Here is an 18,658-nt window from a genome sequence, read left to right on the forward strand (position 1 = left end):
TGAGAGTTAGTAACATATTCAAAGAAAGAGAACAATTTTTCCAAAAATTTAGTAGGGTTCTTAAGCCAGTCTGATGATGCCATCTGGGATGCCAGTTTGCCCGTGACTGCCAGGTCCCAAACTTTCATAAACCATTGGCTTACAGTTGGGCTCTGGGGAGTTCCGATGGCAACGGCCTCCACATTTAATTTAGTCAGAAAGGAAATTAACATTGCAGCTCAGAACATAGGTGCATATATACTCTCCTGCAGCTGACTTCAGAAATTATTGTGGTTTTGCTGTATTCTGAACAAATTTAAAGCTTTAGGATTGTCTTCAGGATTAATCCCATGTAGGAGCTCTTTACAGCATTCCAGTTGGATAGCAGGACATGGGCCACAAAGACCTTCTAGATTGGAGAAGAGTGCAGCTGAAGCTGATTAGAGGGCATCTGGGGGAACAGTTCCATAAACTAAATTGCATCTAACCCCAGAGGAGGATTCTGCATACACATAAGTCATCTAGCGTTGGGTAAAACTGGTGCTGAGGAATTAAACTTCCAATGAGAACAGATGGGGCCTGACCCTAAAGGGTTAGGAATTGCTAAACACCCAGCTAGGTGGTGAGCTTGCCTCAATTGAAATCTCCATTTGAGTCCCCAAGGACAAGTGAGTTGCATTTTATTCGGTTCTCTTTACAGGGAATTTTGCGTACCCCAGACACCATCCGCCGCTTCCAGAGTGTTCCAGCACAGCCAGGTCAGACTTCTCCCTTGCTCCAGTATTTTGGAATCCTGCTTGACCAAGGTCAGCTGAACAAATATGAATCCCTAGAACTCTGCAGGCCAGTGCTTCAGCAAGGACGCAAGCAGCTCTTGGAGAAATGGTTAAAGGAAGACAAGGTAAGGCACGGTGGCTGGGTGTGCCATCCCCTGGGAGGGCGTGGCTTAATAAATGATAATAGCACCATTCTTTCTCTCTGCCAGACTTGTCTGCCTTGCTCTGTGCACTGATACCGAAGAGCATTTTTACTCTCAGACCTTGACCACTGTGTCCCTAGCAGAATGGCATTATTTGCCTTAGCAACAAGGAAAATCAGAATGAGTTTAGTATTTAACGCATAGAAGTAGTATAGGAGTATACTGATATTTTTCTGTTGTCTACATTACCATTTTATGACCTGATGTATTATGTTATGGCCTATGGCTAAGACAATAAACTTATACTACTACTGAATCCCTTCCCACTGTCCATGAGAGGTCATTTTAATCAGTATCTCTGCCACCTTCTGAGCTTTTGCCAGGCACTGCTTATACCCTTTCAGCCATATGGTTTATTGCAGTGGCTAATAGCTGTGAATGAAGAAGACTTTCACATTGAATGCTGTGCCTAATTCTGTGCAGTTCCATGTTCCCTGTGTTCACCGCCCTTGCTAGGAACTATGTGGAAAGCTCACTCCCTGCCACTAATTTTGTTAGTCTTCAAGGTGCTCCTGGACTCTTGCTCTTTTCTGCTGCTACAGGCAGGCTGTGGTCACACACCCTAAATAATCCACTTTCAATCCACTTTCAATGCTCTTTCCAACTGGATTTTTACTGTGTGAACTGTCAAAATCCAATTTGAAAGTGCATTGAAAGTGGATTATTTAGAGTGTGTGATTGCAGCCACAGACTTAACATGGCTCTCAGTCTGCCGAAACATGCTTTGGTTGACTTCAAAACATCTGTTTTCAGATGGTGACTGCTGAGTGCTTTAGGAGCTTATTGGGGAGCGTTCAGTGAAGATTAGTAAATGGCAGACCCTGGAAGCCCCCCATGACCAAATTCCCTTACGTAGTGTGCATACACGTAGAAGTCCTGGGGGCGTTCTAAGCTCTGTGTACTCAGCTGGCTATATATTACTTTATTTACAGTATTTGTAGCCCTCCTTTCTTCCAGAGACTCAAAGCAAGATTGCACAGTGTAAGGCGATGGCAGTCCCTATGAAAGGTATCTAAATAAGCACAGTGTAAGTCCAATATGAAGATATATCTAATTAGCAACGTACTAAGATTGCAGAAATCTGAATGAGCATAGTGTATTAGGCATGATACAGTGTGTAGAAGAAAAAATAGTATTCTATCAGTAGAAAGCAATGAAATGACAACACTGCTGTCCCCGAGCACCCCAGGTTTTATAGTGGGGGAGCCACTTGCTTTGCAGTGATGAGGAACCTGCTGGCATTTCCCTTTGGACAGGCTTCTCCACAGAGTTCCCCTCTTGCACATATGCAGTAAATGCAAGCAGTCCTTTTGGGGTGGTTCAGAGAAAATAGGGTTCTTGGGATGGTGGCTGCCCAGGGAAAGGATCCTGTGTAAGTGAGTCCACCCATCACAGCATTCTACAACAGTCCTTGGAATTGTGTGCAGTGCAGGAGCTCTTCTGGCACAGAAAGCAAGCATTTAATTATTTGTGTTTTTTTAAACAGCTGGAATGCTCTGAAGAATTGGGAGATCTAGTAAAGTCTGTGGACCCAACACTGGCCCTCAGCGTCTACCTGAGGGCTAACGTTCCCAACAAGGTCATCCAGTGTTTTGCAGAAACGGGACAAGTTCAGAAGATCGTGCTATATGCAAAGAAGGTGATTGCTGCTGCTCTGGTGGTAGCGATCGGGGGTCTCGTATGCCTCTAAATGATTTAGGAGCGTTGTTTGAGATGCTGGTGGTGGCAGGCCACAGTGGGTTTTGGTGTGCCTGGAATCTAAAAAGGAACTGGTGACTAATGTTGCTCTGTGCAGGATCAGAGGTCCTTGGTTGTGGTGTAGCTTTTCAGGAAGGTGAGATTTATTAAAGGTCAATGTGCTGCTGCCGTCGTCTTCTCTTACCAGGCAGTCTGTGCAGCTGGTCCTGGACTGTTGATAACATTGGCCCTGGCCTATTGGGAACACTTGGTGGCTGCTAAAGGCAGTAATGCAGAACTAAGGTCGAAAGAACGGAGGGCCAGATGCTGCTGAGAAGGTGGAGAGACTCGGAAAAGCCTTGCTTATAGTGGAAAGGGGCCAAGTGGTAGCTGTTCACATGAGCTGTTCTGTGGGTTCAAGTCTATAGCACAGAACTGGTTGGCATTTCATGAGTCCCTCTCCTCTCTGGATCACTGAGGCTTGAAAAGCTTTAGGAAACCCGTCTTGTTTGAACGTGTGGTCTTCCTCCTAGGTTGGCTACACTCCTGACTGGATCTTTCTCCTGAGGAACGTTATGCGAATCAGCCCAGACCAAGGACAGCAGTTTGCCCAAATGCTGGTTCAGGATGAGGAACCTCTTGCTGATATTACCCAAGTAAGTGTTGAATGTGAATTAGCCGTTCTGTTTAAAGAGTCCCTTGTCTATTGCGTAATTTTGCATCATGCGAACACTTATGCTTTGCTTTGGTTCTGCTTTTTAGATTTCCATTTGGTCTTACAACCCAAATCCTTTTTCATTGTTTGTTGGATGTCCCATCTTGTTGCTTGTGTTGATTCACTTAGTGTAATCTGCCTTGAGTCCCAGTGCGAGAGGCAGAGGATAAAGAACATAAATAAATACTCTCCAAGCCTGCCAGCATCCTTTCATAGGTGAAAGGGACCGAAGTACTTTCAGGATCTAAAGAATTAATTCAGAGATCCTTTCTCCACAAACGTAATCCTAAATAAGACAAGTGCGTGGTTACGATGCACAAGGATACAACTGAAGCAAACACTGGCAATTTTCTTACTTGGCTGCCACAGTTGTGTGAGAAATTGGCATTTAAAGGTGGGAGGAAAGGAACGATTTAATGGAATGGATTCCTCATTCTTGGGGGGGGGGGGACCCATGCAAGAGCTTGTTCCTCATCCAGCAAGAAACTCCCTAATGGTGGTTGTATAATTCAGTTAACTGAGGAAGGTAACTTGGATGAGGGCTATAATTTGGTAGACCCTAGACTGAGTGTACAGATGTGTTTCTGACCTGTGGTTCTGTTCTGCTTCACTTTGTCTAATCTTAAAATAGAAATAAGAGGTATAGCCAAAGAGAGTGCAGTCTAACAGAAGGGGGGTGGGGGAGGTTGTGGTTCTGAGAGCTGAGGCAATCTTAATTTGGTAACACACCTAAGCATTAAATCTTCGGTCTGGATCTCATTTGCATCCTGATCTTTAGCAAAGCTGCTAAAATGTGTTCTGGCCTGTGTGTAGCCTGTTCTTCTCCTGTGCAGCACAACTCTCACTTGTAACCAATGATGATAAATGCTATAATCCTCTCTTGGGGTAGGCGGGGAGTTAATATAGCTTGCTGTTAACGCTTAATGTATATCCCATGAACAGGTGGTTAGATGTATTAAAGCATGTTGGGGGCAAGCCATTATCAGATGTGCTGAGTAGCTTGTAGTTTTAATGCTTGTAAGTTCGTAGCTTTGTAAGTACCTATATATATACACACATACATATATGAGGCGGGACCCGTGATACTTGTGCGGGGGCGGGAAGTATTCCCCACAGCTCCCGGCCTGCAGAAGCAGGAGATGCGGCAGCAGGTGAGCCCAGCCTTCACCCTCCCTCCCCCCCAGTGGCGGTGGCGGCAAAGCCCGCCCGCCAAACTTTCTCCTTCCCCCCTCCCTCCCCAGCAGCGGTGGTGGCGAGCAATGTTCCCTCTAAGCTGTGGTATCTTGTGAGCAAAAACTCTACATTGTGAGCTACTGGCATTAAAGTTGAGAGCAAGCAATTTGGCTACTGCATAAATCAGTTTGCTCTGAAGCCCTCCTTCCTGAGCTAGGACAAAAATATGTGAGCCAGAGGCTAAAAAACTGTGAGCTAGCTCACACTAACTCAGTTTAGAGGGAACACTAGTGGCGAGGCCGGCCAGCCACCAAGCTTTCTCCCACTCCCCAACTCCCCAGCAGCAGCGGCGGTGAGGCCGGCCCGCCCACCAAGCTTTCTCCTTCCCCCCTCCCTCCCCGGCGGTGGTGGCCCACCAATCTTCCCTCCCCAGCAGCGGCAAGGCCGGCCCACCAAAGCCTTCTCCCGCCCCCGTCCCCTTCTCAGAGCATTCCCTGCGCATGCACAGGGAACGCTCCTTTACTTTTGGTGGGATTTACGTATCCCCCATATAGTTTTTAGATTTTTCTGCACATCTGGGGATTGCCCCAAATGTGCAGGAAAATCTCCATGCCCCCCAGGTGCCCCCGATGTGCAGATTTAACTTGGCTATTAGATATATAGATAGTTATTTGCCCCCCCACTGTAATTTATGGCATAAAAGGAGAAAAAAGAATGAGCTGTGTACAGTTTTCCTCCCTGCTCACCTAAAGGAGGCTATTACTCAGCACTGGAAAGTAGGAGAAAGGCCCACTTGTGTACTGGAGCAGGTGTTGGTGCGGGGGGGGGCGGGGATGAGGTTAAGGAGTAGGAAATGCTTCATGCTTATATGGGGGGTGGGGGTGGAGGTGTTTAAAGGCAGAGTTTTGTTGGTCTGGGTTGTCTTTAGATGGAGCCCTGTGTTCCTGTCTGAGGCATGGTAGCAGGTTTTGAGATTCCCTGAGGGAGATGAAGAAAGAAGGAGTTCTTGGATAGGTGGAATTCCAAAGTGAGCCTTGATGGGCATCATGCACATTTTGGAAATGTTTTCAGAATGAGCAGTGCTGTCTTAATCTGCCCTGCAGTGGGGGGAGTACAGTGGGTTCTAAAGAAAGTCTTTTTTTCCCTTTTCAGATAGTGGATGTGTTCATGGAGTACAATCTGATCCAGCAGTGTACGGCCTTCCTCTTGGATGCACTGAAAAACAATCGCCCCTCCGAGGGACCTTTACAGACCCGCTTGCTCGAAATGAACCTCATGCATGCTCCTCAGGTAAGTTCCCACACCTGTTCTGGAGAGTGGGTATCCGAGTGTGGATTTAGCCATAAAGCTGTGTAGCCGTGAGGCTAGCACCCTGGGTATCCCAGCCGCACCTCCCAGTTGGCCTCGGGGCAGTGGCTTTGGATGGCACTCGGACACAGAAATGCTGCAGGGACACCCTGACCTGGATAGCGGGCCTACCCTGGCAAGTACTTGGAAGGGTGATCTCGAAGGAATACCGGGGCCAGAACACAGAAGCAGGCAATAGCAAGCCACCTCTCTGAAATGTCCAAGCCTCTCTAGGGGTTGCCAGAAGTCAACCATGATTTCCAGGCATGCACGCACTCACCAGTTTGGTGTCGTGGTTAGTGGTGTGGACTCTAATCTGGGAGAATCAGGTTTGATTCCCCACTCCTCCACATGCAGCTGCTGGGTGACCTTGGGTTAGTAACAACAAGTTCTGTCAGAGCAGTCCTGGAAAGAGCTCTCTCAGCCCCACCTACCTCACAGGGTGTCTGTTGTGGGGAGGGGAAGGGAAAGAAGATTGTAAGCCGTTCTGAGACTCTTTCAGGTAGTGAAGGGCAGGATATAAATCCAAACTCCTCCTCCTCCTCCTCTTCTTAAAAATAAATTAAAACAAAATAAAGAAATGCTGCAGGGACATGAAAGGAGGATGTCATTGCTTTCTCACGTAATACTCTAAAAGCATGCACACCACTTAATTTCCCATGGAATTTAATTTCACGTGGAAATCCTATGTCTGAGTAATTCAGTTAATTTAAAAGAATGCAATATCGGCGTATGAAAGCAATAAACTATCGAGTGATTTAAAATAACCCAGAAGCTGCATCCAGTGATGACAAGCCCTTTGTCCCCAAAGCCTTCTGAAGCAGAAGCTGTTTTTCTTAAAATTATGAACGATGTGCAGCAGCCTTCCTTGGTTTGCTCACATTTTACCAAGCGAATACTGCTGCTGTAGCGGCCCTGCCCTTCGGCTTGCCAGACTTGCTGCTTGCTTGGAGCAGAGCCCCATCTGCCTGGAGCTTGTAGATGGAGGAGCTATAGGAGGCATGTGTTCCTGCATATCGTTTGTTCAGCATTTTTTCTTGCCTAGGGCTGAAGTTCTGAATCTGAAGACGAGCCCTACTCGATTGTCCAATCTCTCTCCAGGTTGCTGATGCCATTTTAGGAAACCAGATGTTCACTCACTATGACCGGGCCCACATTGCCCAGCTGTGTGAAAAAGCTGGCCTTCTCCAGAGAGCCCTGGAACACTTCACCGACCTGTACGACATCAAGCGTGCAGTGGTTCACACTCACCTTCTCAACCCTGAGGTACGGTGCCTGCAGTTTGGTGTATGCGCATGTGAGTCAGTTTCCCCAGCTGGCTGGTCCGCACTGTGAGTGTCACTAATTCCCCTCCAGTTCCCAGTGCATATTGCCTTGGATGCTTCCTTGGTACAAAAGAACCTGAAATCTGAGGCACTGGCTTATTTGTGTTTTTTGTTAACCTTTAGTGGTTGGTGAACTACTTCGGCTCCTTGTCTGTCGAGGACTCCCTGGAGTGTCTGCGTGCAATGCTTTCCGCTAACATCCGTCAGAACTTGCAGATATGTGTCCAGGTTGCTTCCAAGTACCATGAGCAGCTTTCAACACAGTCGCTCATAGAGCTCTTTGAATCTTTCAAGAGCTTTGAAGGTAAGGCAGCTGGATGTCTAGGCTCAGTGCTGACTGCAGAATCCATGCAGGAAGAGGTGTGTCGTCACTGTTGCTTGTTTGGCCTTTAGTGGCTCAGGGTGTGAGCAGTTTTTGGATGCTCAGCCTTTGTCTTCTATAGGTGGGTGGGGTTGAGCAGGGAAGTGGATGCCTTCTGGAGCAGCCACGAAAGAACAGCTGTGCCTTGGCTGAGCCACGACAAGGAGATGGGTGTGAAGACACCGTCAGCAGTGTTCCCTCTAAGCTAAGTTAGTGTGAGCTAGCTCACAGTTTTTTAGCCTCCGGCTCACACATTTTTGTCTTAGCTCAGGAAGGAAGGCTCCAGAGCAAAGTAATTTATGCAGGAGCCAAATTGCTCGCTCACAACTTTAGTGCCAGCAGCTCACAAAGTAGAATTTTTGCTCACAGGACTCCACAGCTTAGAGGGAGCATTGGCCATTAGGTGACTGCCCTGGCTCAGCTCAGGTTTGCCTCCCGGCATTCTCTCCTCTCTCCCTTTCTACATCTGGGAGAGGTGAGTTCTTGTTTCTGAGCTCTCTTTCCCCTCAGTATTTTAACTTTTTTTAAATGTCTCTTCTCTCCCCACTTATATTGCCTACAGGTCCATTCGTTGTGTGGTTTTGATTGTTGAAAAGTTTAAAACCATGCATTTTACAAATACTGTGAACCGCTTTGGGCAGTCTGGTTGGAAAAGCAGAAAATATTTTCTAAAAATACTAGATAAATGAGACCCTCTTTGAAAGGGAAGTTCCATTTAAAGAGGAACCGTGCTCCGTCTCCTTTCCCTTCCTGGCTCAAGCTCAAACGGAGCACAGTGAGCTTTACTGGGGGGGGGGGGGGGGGCGTGCCATAGAGTGGATGGCACAAGAGATCTTTCAGACCAGAGGGGAAGGTCAGTGGAAGCTACTGTGTTGGTGGGTGTGGAAGGCCAGGGCCTCCAGTTTAGGGATCGGCATGATGAACTGGGCAGAGTACTCCAGTAGATGTCTCCCCTTTAAGGTAGTGGTATAAGCCAAAATTCTGACTTTGCCAGGTCTTCTGCAGCAAAGTGAGTTTTCCGAGATTGTTCAGCTTGGGAACCCCTCCCTTAGTTGTGCTTCCCCTTTAAGTTTGTGGGGTGCTTATCTGACATGGCAGCTGCACGTTGGACAGCAGTCGTCCTCTCTTTGCTTGGCTGAAATTACCCCTTGCCCAAAACGCAGAGCATGAAGCTGTGCTTGACAGACAACACGGCTGCCCGCGTGCTCCTCAGAATGACTAACACTGCCACAAGGTGCTTCTGGAGGGATCTGGCATGAAATACTCCCTCTGGCCTTTCTCTGCTTTGAAGGCTGCAAGCCTCGATGAGGTCAGTGGGACAGCTTTTTAAGCCTATGCTTAACTCTGTCCCTGAAGTCCGTGGTACTTCTGGGGTCTCCGTTGAAGTGAACTGCTTTGTGAGAAGCGATTCCTGAAAAAAAATGCAACTCTGGGGTCTAGATTAAAGTGATTTAACTTTAATCCTATGTTAGTAATACTGATTAACTTGAATTCCGGGGTGTGTTGCTAGTCCTTAAATATTTTTTTCTTCCTTTTCTTCAGGTCTCTTCTATTTCCTGGGCTCTATTGTCAACTTTAGCCAGGACCCCGATGTGCACTTCAAGTACATCCAAGCTGCTTGCAAGACAGGCCAGATCAAAGAGGTGGAAAGAATTTGCAGAGAGAGCAACTGCTATGACCCAGAACGTGTAAAGAACTTCCTCAAGGTAAAAGACTGAGAGTCCCCTTGGCCCCAGGCCCGTCTCACTACCAGCTGCTGATGATTCCCTGATCTGTTGGTGATGGAGGCTGCGCCATCCAGACTGACAGCTGTACTCCAGGAGGGCTGAAGTAAACTTTCTTCCCACATCAGAAGCATCTGTGGGTGTCTGCTGAAATGTTGCTGGCTTCTCAATCAAGCTATAGCAAAGCCTTGCGTTCAGTGTCACTCAAGTGCCAATGGCACACATTTCCCGACTTAAAATTGGAAGCCCATCACTCGACTCTCAGTGGGAGAGCTTACATTTAGAGGCCATAAAATTAATTTTACCCACCCTTAAGAACATAAGTGGGGGGGCCCTCCGGATCAGATCAGTGGTCCATCTAGTCCAGCATCCTGTCTTACACAGATGGCCAGTTGGTTCCTCTGTAGGGCCAACAACAGGTCATAGAGGCTCAGGCCTGCTGCTGATGTTGCCTTGTGGCAACTGGGATCCAGAGGTTTAGTGCCTCTGAATGTGGAGGTTCCCTTCAGTCTCCATGGCTAGCAGTCACTGATAGATCTGTCCTCCGTGAATCTATCTAATACCTTTTTAAAGCTGTTCATTCCTCTGTGGCCATCCCTACATCCTCCATATTTTAATCCCTTTGTGTGATCACCCTTGGAAGGGCCCCCCCAATTTTGGGGTTCACTTTTCTTGAGCCTTGGAGCAGAGTCGTGATCCTCTCCCCAGAACTGAAGGAACTGAAAGGAACAATTAATTTGGCTTAGAGCTATACCTGAGTCTTGATAGGTGAAGCTAGTGATCTGTTAACAAGAGTCTTTGATACATTTCTGAATGACCAAATGGCACAGTTCTCAAGAAAATATTTGACTGTTGGGTGGGAGTATTGAAAGTTCGTAATGCTGGTATATGATGAGTAGCCTGATGGAAACCTTGGGGAAAGGACCCTTATGCATAACCACAAGACCTCCTCCTCCTCTTCTGGACTCGGGGGCTGAACACCACACTTTAGTGCTGCCAAATCTCTAAACAGCACTCCTGTGGCCTCTATTGCATAAAGCCAGCATGTGTCACAGTTGCTGTCACAGAAAACATTGATAAGGAATGGATCTTGCTCGCATAGGGCTCTGGGGAAAGGCGGAAGGGACTGGGAGACGTGGAGGGCTTTGCAACCGTTGTCTTTGAGGATAGCCTGTGATCGAGAATTTTAAGTTGTATGACCACCATTTCCTGATGCACCTGTTGTCTTTTGTGCTGTTCCTTGTGTCTCGGGAATGTTCAGGACATGTACCAGGTAACTCTCCCAGTATAGGTTTCCCTAAATCTGTTCCATCCTTTGTGTATAGGATTAGATCCTGGGATTTGCGTTCCTGAAAACTGGTCATATGGGTGACTTAATTTTCCTCTTAGTATTCCTCCTTTGAAGAGGTCTTGACCTACATACAAAGAGAAATGTCTCCGTATCTTGCATTTCTAGGTGTTGAATTGAATTATATTGTTGGTATGATCTCTCTTAAAAAAAAAAAAGAACCAGAGTTATTAGGACCACTTCATCTCCTCCACCACAACCCCGGCTTCTATTGATTCCCATCTTGTGTTTGGGTCTTGGGCGGTGTCAACTGTGGGTGGGGCTACGAAGGACTCCATGAGTTTAGTTTAGAGGCTTTCTGGGCAAGGGGGACACTTACCTAACCTTTGAGTGTGAACAGTTTCTGCCCTTGATCTGTTAGAGCTGGCTAGACGTTTGGTCAGACCTGCTTTGACTATCTGGTCGATAAGCACTTTCGGGGCTTGGGACAGAACCTTGCTGAAGCTAAGGAGGCCTAGGCCAAGTCAGTGTGTGGATGGGAGAATGTTTGAGAAGCTGCCTTGACCCCAGGAAGGATGGAATGCAAGATGTAGCTGCATCCCGTCTCTCAGCAGTCTGAGTTCAGATTAAGCCAGACTTGTATCTAAACCCACAGGTTTCTGGCAGGGCCCTCTGTTGCCAGCACTCCCTGCCCGCTTGCTAGCACTCCCACCACCCATGCTGCCAGCTGCAAGCACTGCCCAGTGCCATTGGGGACGTCTTCAGGCAATTGTAAGCATGGGCGGTGGGAGTGCTTGTGAGCTGACAAGGGAAAGGCACACATGCAGGTGGGTGGGAGGACGTAAGTGCCTGGTGGTGGGCAGATGAGAGGAGGAGTGCCCCCCCAAACTTGGAGCTGGCCCTACTAGCCAATATGATATGTTAAAGATGGGGGGTGGGGGTGGAGACCTGTTCTCTCCCAACTTGTGAGTCTTCATTGCTGGGTCATCTGGACCTGTGTTGCTCACTACTGGATACGAGGCAAGCCTAACGGGAAGCCATGAAACGAAGGGCAAAGTAACCTGAACAAGCCTCTCATCCATCTTCAATTTGTTCGAGCCGTTGCAATCCCAGAGTTGATCCTGCACACTCAATAGCAGTTGCAGTCCACCAATGCTGAAGCCTAGCGTAGGCTTGTAATCCCCTGTTGTCCTGTGTTTATTTCGTAACATTGTTTGTCAATGTGAGTGTGCCAAGAAGCTGTGACTGGGCTGGACTTGCTTCCCCCCCTCCACTGTAGGAGCTTAGAGTAGGAAGAAATGTTTCTGGGTTGAGGGAGGAAGCTTTAAAGTAAAACATGTTTTAGGGTAAATCGACTGGAAACCTGACTCTTCCCCCCCAATCCCAGTCCCTCTCACCAAGTTGCTTTTCTCTGTGACAGTTCAGCTTGGCTTGTTCAGTTTTCCTTTTTGGAATGTAGGAATTCTGCATCAGAACAATGCTTTCTCCTTCCCTGTCCACAGGAAGCGAAACTGACTGACCAGCTCCCGCTGATTATTGTGTGTGATCGTTTTGACTTTGTCCATGACCTGGTGCTCTACTTGTATAGAAACAACCTCCAAAAATACATTGAAATTTACGTGCAAAAGGTGAGAATCCAGTGATTATTTCTCTCTCAGAGGCAATTCTAAACTTCTTCATTATGTCACCTCTTGCTTTTTCCAAGCACAGGTGTTAACTGCAGCCATGAAGTGGGTGCAACAGTTTAAAGCCTGCATTAAATCCCAGGCTGATCATTGCTTGGGGTTTAAAGGTGGCCTCAACAGCTTCCCCTTTTTTAGATGGTGCATAATAGTGCTTTGATTAATTGCTGATGTCTGCCAGGTACCTTAGAAGCGTGGTTTTCCCCCCCTACATGTGCCCCTACTAAAGGTGGCAGAAGACCCATACCTGGAGTGGTTGGCCAGTCTTTAGTGAGCTGTAACAAGCTGTTTGAGGATGCTGCTTAATTGCCTCCAGGATTGCAGCCTCTTCATTCACCTGTGTTGGAAAAAGCTTATTTCTGACACAGGCACCCCTCACTATTGAGTGTGAAGCTGAGTTCATCCCTCTTATGGTTGTGCTTTATGGTTTTCCCACCATCTTCTTGCCGCAGGTGAACCCGAGCCGTCTGCCCGTGGTCATCGGGGGCTTGCTCGATGTCGATTGCTCTGAAGATGTCATAAAGAACCTGATCTTAGTTGTGAGAGGGCAGTTCTCCACAGATGAGCTAGTTGCTGAAGTAGAAAAAAGAAACAGGTACTTCCTGTGACCTGCTGGAATTCTAATTAGTGGTACTCCATGCCTTGCAGAGAGCCACGGTTGGCATCTACCAGAAGAGCCACACTTACTTCCATACCTTTCATGAGGCCTGTGCCTCAAGGAGTAACACTCGAGGCTCACAGCCTACCCGTACCTCTGGTCTCAAGTTGGGAACCACATGTCAAACTTCAGTCCCCACTGGGCATATGATTGGCATGCAGACGGTCCCAGGTTCAATCCCTGGTATCTCCAGTTAAAAGATCTGTCAGTAGGTGATGTGAAAGACCTGTGCCTGAGAATTTGGAAAGCCGCTGCCAGTCTGAGTAGACAGTACTAACTGTGGCACATCAAGGGTCTGATTCAGTATAAGGCAGCTTCACGTGTTCCCGAAACATGGGGCAGGTGCTGCCACATTGGGGGTGTGCTCAGAAGAGCCACAGGTGGTTCCCAGTCACTGGGTATCGCTTTGTAAAGGACCTCTTGGATAATTAGTTAGGTCAAATACTCTCTCTGCTACATTTCAAAACCACTTGGAACTGTCTGAAGGAGATACAGCTGAGCTGGGTTGCTTTGGGACCTTAGAATAAACTTAAACCAGGAACACAATGGGTTGTGGTGTCCCTTTGTATGTGCTTAGTAATCTACAGAGGCTGACAAAACCAGTATTCACTCTCATGATGGAGCCAAGGGCAAGAACATAATATGACCCTAAAATCAACCATGTTGGATCAGGCCAATGGCCCATTCAGTCCAACACTCTGTGTCACACAGTGGCCGAAACCCAGGGGCCACCAGGAGGTCCACCAGCGGGGCCAGAACTCCAGAAGTCCTCCCACTGTTGCCCCCCCCCCAAGCACCAGGAATACAGAGCATCACTGCCCCAGACAGAGTGTTCCCTCTATACATCTGAGCCTGCCTTGGTGGGGAGGGCAGGGTATAAATCGAATGAATGAATGAATAAATAAAATACATTGTGGCTAGTAGCCACAGATGGACCTCTGCTCAATATGTTTATCCAATCCCCTCTTGAAGCTGTCTGTGGCTACCTGGTGAGTTTGTGGACAGGCTTGAGCGAGGGCACCTCTGAACCTGGGGCTTTTAGCTGCTGGAGTCGAGACCTGCAGAGAGTCCATATGGTCACACTGCTGTTAAATGTTAGGGAACTCTTTTCCTTAGAACTCATTTGTCTTGTGTACTTTCTAAAGCAGATGCAGTACTTTAGTTTGCACTCAGAACACCCTGCTGCATACAGGCGGGGAAACTGAGGCAGACATTAAGCAGAAGTTGAGCCCAGCCCTCCCACATCTTGACACACAGAGGGCTCTGAAGTGTCTGAACCCTCCTTTCCAAAAGACGGCAACAGACAGGCCTCAGAGGAAGTCTGTTTCAGAACCCGACCCGACCCAAATGTATATTCTCTTGTTTAGGTTGAAGCTCCTCCTTCCGTGGCTGGAAGCCAGAATTCACGAAGGCTGTGAGGAGCCAGCTACGCACAACGCACTGGCTAAAATCTACATTGACAGCAACAACAACCCTGAAAGGTTTCTGCGTGAGAACCCCTACTATGACAGCCGTGTGGTGGGGAAGTATTGTGAGAAGAGAGACCCTCATCTGGCATGCGTGGCTTATGAGCGTGGCCAGTGTGATCTGGAGCTTATTAATGTGCGTATAGATGTGGGGAATGTCTGCGATGGGGCCAAAAAATTTAGCCATAGTCCAAAGCTCACACTCCAAATGCACAAAACCAGATTTTCTCTTTTCACCTTGCAGCTTTGTGTAGAGGCAAACCAGTATCCTTGCACATTTCCATTTGTGCCCGTCACATTTTGTTTTGCCCCATAGAGTCTCCTCTGGGGGTATTTCCCTGTTCCAGTGTAGGATACTGTATGGCCCTGCTGCACATCTCCACCTGCCCCCTGAGCGACTATTCTCTGCTATATTCTGTAGTGGTTAGCTTACCCCTCTAAGTCTGTGTGGGTTGCAGGAATAAGTATGTTCAGACTTGCATGGAATGAAAAGTTGATGCTTTTTTAAAAAAATTAAAAATGTGGTCCTGCATGGCCTAGTATCCCAGCACTGTAATTTCTGTGTAACAGTATAAATTAGTGAGATTGCAATTAAAGTGGTCAGTTGTCTTGCAGTTTGCAGTCAGCGTTAACTTAGCTGTAAAGTGCTTTAAGCGTGTGGCTTGAAGTCCTTGTCAGCTTTGGGTTAGTATGCTAAGTTTGGTGCAGTGGTTAAGTGCGCGGACTCTAATCTGAGAGAACCGTGTTTGATTCCCCACTCCTCCACTTGCAGCTGCTGGATGACCTTGGGCAAGCCATAGTTCTGATAAGAGCTGTCCTTGAAAAAGAGCAGTTTCTGTCAAGAGCTCTCTCAGCCCCACCTACTTCACAGGGTGTATGTTTGTGGGGAGGGGAAGGGAAAGGAGTTTGTGAGCCGCTCTGAGACTCCCTTGGGTAGTGAAGGGTGGGGTATAAATCCAATCTCCTCTTCTTCTAATGTTGTTCTCCTTAATGTGACCTTAATGTAAAGGTGCCAGCTTGCCCAAAGCTGTGGCCAGGTGTCTAAGCCTCCAACTTCAGTGTTCTTCTCTCCAGACCAAATGCTATGGTTTGGGGTAAAGCTTTGTCTTTGTTTCTCGTGCCCCCAAAATGCCAGTTTTAACTGTTGACATTTGGCCTTTGTCCCTGGCCTTTCAGGTATGCAACGAGAATTCCCTCTTCAAGAGCCTCTCCCGTTACTTGGTGCGTCGCAAAGACCCCGAGCTGTGGGCCAGTGTGCTACTGGAAAGCAATCCTTACCGAAGACCACTGATCGACCAGGTATTTTCTCCCAGCCTTCTTCAGTGGTGCAGGTGGGTCTGGTTGAAAGCAAGAAGTGTGCCCATTGCCCACCTCTTACGTTTGTAGGTTGTGCAGACGGCGCTGTCAGAGACTCAGGACCCTGAAGAAGTATCTGTTACTGTCAAGGCTTTCATGACAGCCGACCTTCCTAATGAGCTGATTGAGTTGCTGGAGAAAATTGTTCTGGATAATTCCGTTTTTAGTGAACACAGGTTGGTAACGCTGCTGTCTTTGTCTGCTGTCTTTTTCTTCTTCCTCTTTCAGTCCTGCTTAGTATATATGTGGTACTCTAGAGAGTTTCCAAACTCTTCTGGGCAGTCCTGGGATACCTTGGCAGGTAACCATAGATTTCTTAATGAGAGGGATTAGTCATAATAGGTCAGCTTTCCCAGAAGACAGCTTGCTTACCTTCCCCTGTAGTGAGCAGATAAGAGAAGTGTACCATCTTTTTTTTAGTATGAGCTTTGCTTATGCAGGGCTACAGTGAAGCCCCACAATCACTGTACATTCTAGAACATCGGTCTCTCCACACACCCCTGCCCTTCAAATCCTCAGCAATGCCCAGAAGTAAATAGAGAGCGCCCATCGTAGCTGTGGACAGATCATTAGTAATATGAAAATACAGACTGTTTGAAAGCTAAGTACACAGAGGTACCCCTCACCGGAACTCCTGGTGCTGTGAAAAGTTTCTCACTTGTGTTGTGACTGTGTAGTCTCCTTTAGAGCGAGTAATGTCAAGCCCTGTCCCAGTACTCATGGCTGGATGAGATACAAGCTAAAGCTGTGTGCTTGCCATGATTTCTGTGGAGGTAAAGAAAGGCCATAGAATGTGGTCCAGGCACAGTGTTCAGCTTCCTGGAAAAAAACACCTTTGCTTTCATGGAGTTTCTAGCTACCAAGACTGTAGTGAAATGCTTGACAGAACTCAAGAAGCTGGAGGACTCGAGGCCTGAATTGTGTGGTAATGTCATCACCACAACTGGCACAAGCAGCATAAATAAAACAGATTGTTTTGAAACTCCAAAACCTATGATGCACGTTCACTCAAGTTGTAACTGTTTGCTTTCTTTTAAAAGCCCTGATTTTTTTTAAAAAGCATAATCCAGAGTCTTGGGACAGGTTCAGATAAGCATGTTTGTTCCTAACAGGGAAGATCCTGTGCATGCGATCCACTGCCCCATAGCAGTTTTGGGGGAATACAGGATATATGCAGCTGCCCTATTCAGAGTCTTAGAAGTGGTTCTTTTATGTATGACCAACAGCAGCTCAGTCTTGCTAACTGGGCAGAGGCACCCAGCATTGAAACAGAGTCACCTGTAAATCATGCCTTTCAGATAAGCATGTTTGTTCCTAACAGGGAAGATCCTGTGCATGCGATCCACTGCCCCATAGCAGTTTTGGGGAATACAGGATATATGCAGCTGCCCTATTCAGAGTCTTAGAAGTGGTTCTTTTATGTATGACCAACAGCAGCTCAGTCTTGCTAACTGGGCAGAGGCACCCAGCATTGAAACAGAGTCACCTGTAAATCATGCCTTTCGAACAACGGCTGATGATCTGTTCCTTGCTCTTCTGCTTTCTTAGGAACCTGCAGAACCTGCTGATCCTGACAGCAATCAAGGCCGACCGTACCCGTGTCATGGAGTATATCAACCGCCTGGACAACTACGATGCTCCCGATATCGCCAACATCGCGATCAGCAATGAGCTCTTCGAGGAGGCCTTTGCAATCTTTAGGAAGTTTGATGTCAACACCTCTGCAGTGCAGGTAATGACTGGATTCCAGTGTGGGGGGCAGATGTTCTTCAAATGGCGGAAAGCACCAGCCCTCTTTGCCTTGCTCATGGTGCTGGCTTTCGGTGCAGCTGTTGCTTGCTGCCCTCCCTTTCTTCTGAACAGTAGGGACATAGCCCCGTCCCCGGTTTAGTTGCTAAAGCTGCCAGGTGTCTCTCTCCAGTCCCTTTCCCCCCTTTTGGAGAAAATGGTGCTGGGCAGCCTCCCATCCAGGCAGACCTCTTGACCGCCTAAAGCTTCCCTCATGGTCTGTCTGTCTTCTTAGCCCATCTTGGTAATCTTTGGCTGGAAGCAGTCCTGGCAAAAGGGGGGGTGGCAAGGTTGAGCATTTGCTAGGGACCTTCAAGGGCTCAACAAAACAGGAAAGCATGCTCAGTTTGTTTTGCTCACTTCTCACATGTTAAAGAGACCCTGTTGCGGTGGTGCTCTGCTAAAGATCACTGCTTTTTGCTTCCACATCCATCAGTGTATTATCTGGGTGTAGGCCACGTTTCTACTACTTTAACTTTTTTATTTTGTATTATATGAATTCGTTACATGTTGTACACTGCTCTGAGCACTGTTCTGCAGAGGAGGGTGGTTTAAAATGCAGTCTAATAAGAAAGAGAAAGAGACAAAGGAAAAGCTTAACCTAGATTTTCCTCCTTGCAGCATTGTGCACTTCATAGAGAATCCCCCAAATCCTGCTTCAGGTCCTTAACGGCAAGTTTCCCCTTTGCGATCCTAGGTTCTGATTGAACACATTGGGAACCTGGACCGAGCGTATGAGTTTGCCGAACGGTGCAATGAGCCAGCTGTGTGGAGCCAGCTGGCCAAAGCTCAGCTTCAGAAAGGGATGGTGAAGGAAGCGATCGACTCCTATATCAAAGCAGACGACCCGTCATCATACATGGAAGTTGTCCAGGCTGCCAACGCCAGCGGTAGGGCTCGGGGGTTCCGTTCTCTAGTATCTAAGTGACCCTGTGCAGGAGCTGATGAATATCCAGGCAGGATCGTTTTAGCCTTACTCCTCCCCATGGGATTCTTTTATCAATTGTTATTATGACAAGGGCTTCTAGAAGGCTTTATTGTGTGTGTGTGGGGGGGAGTGTTCCCTCTAAGCTGAGTTAGCGTGTGCTAGCTCACAGTTTTTAAGCCTCCGGCTCACACATTTTTGTCTTAGCTCAGGAA

General features: G+C 47.5%; 1 protein-coding gene across 1 annotated transcript in view; it reads left to right on the plus strand.

Moving 5' to 3' along the window:
• Positions 1-18,658, plus strand: part of CLTC (clathrin heavy chain) — an 82,728-nt gene that overhangs the window by 46,250 nt on the left and 17,820 nt on the right. The window contains exons 8-21 of the mRNA XM_015426285.1: positions 680-880; positions 2,445-2,597; positions 3,169-3,291; positions 5,676-5,813; positions 6,972-7,136; positions 7,319-7,499; positions 9,099-9,262; positions 12,071-12,196; positions 12,703-12,845; positions 14,276-14,510; positions 15,551-15,673; positions 15,761-15,906; positions 17,279-17,462; positions 18,216-18,408. Of these exons, the coding sequence (XP_015281771.1) occupies positions 680-880; positions 2,445-2,597; positions 3,169-3,291; positions 5,676-5,813; positions 6,972-7,136; positions 7,319-7,499; positions 9,099-9,262; positions 12,071-12,196; positions 12,703-12,845; positions 14,276-14,510; positions 15,551-15,673; positions 15,761-15,906; positions 17,279-17,462; positions 18,216-18,408 (2,275 nt within the window). The remainder of the gene's footprint in view (positions 1-679; positions 881-2,444; positions 2,598-3,168; positions 3,292-5,675; positions 5,814-6,971; positions 7,137-7,318; positions 7,500-9,098; positions 9,263-12,070; positions 12,197-12,702; positions 12,846-14,275; positions 14,511-15,550; positions 15,674-15,760; positions 15,907-17,278; positions 17,463-18,215; positions 18,409-18,658) is intronic.

This window comes from Gekko japonicus, unplaced genomic scaffold (genome assembly GCF_001447785.1).
Source record: "Gekko japonicus isolate JY-2015 unplaced genomic scaffold, Gekko_japonicus_V1.1 scaffold476, whole genome shotgun sequence".
Classification (NCBI taxonomy): domain Eukaryota; kingdom Metazoa; phylum Chordata; class Lepidosauria; order Squamata; family Gekkonidae; genus Gekko; species Gekko japonicus.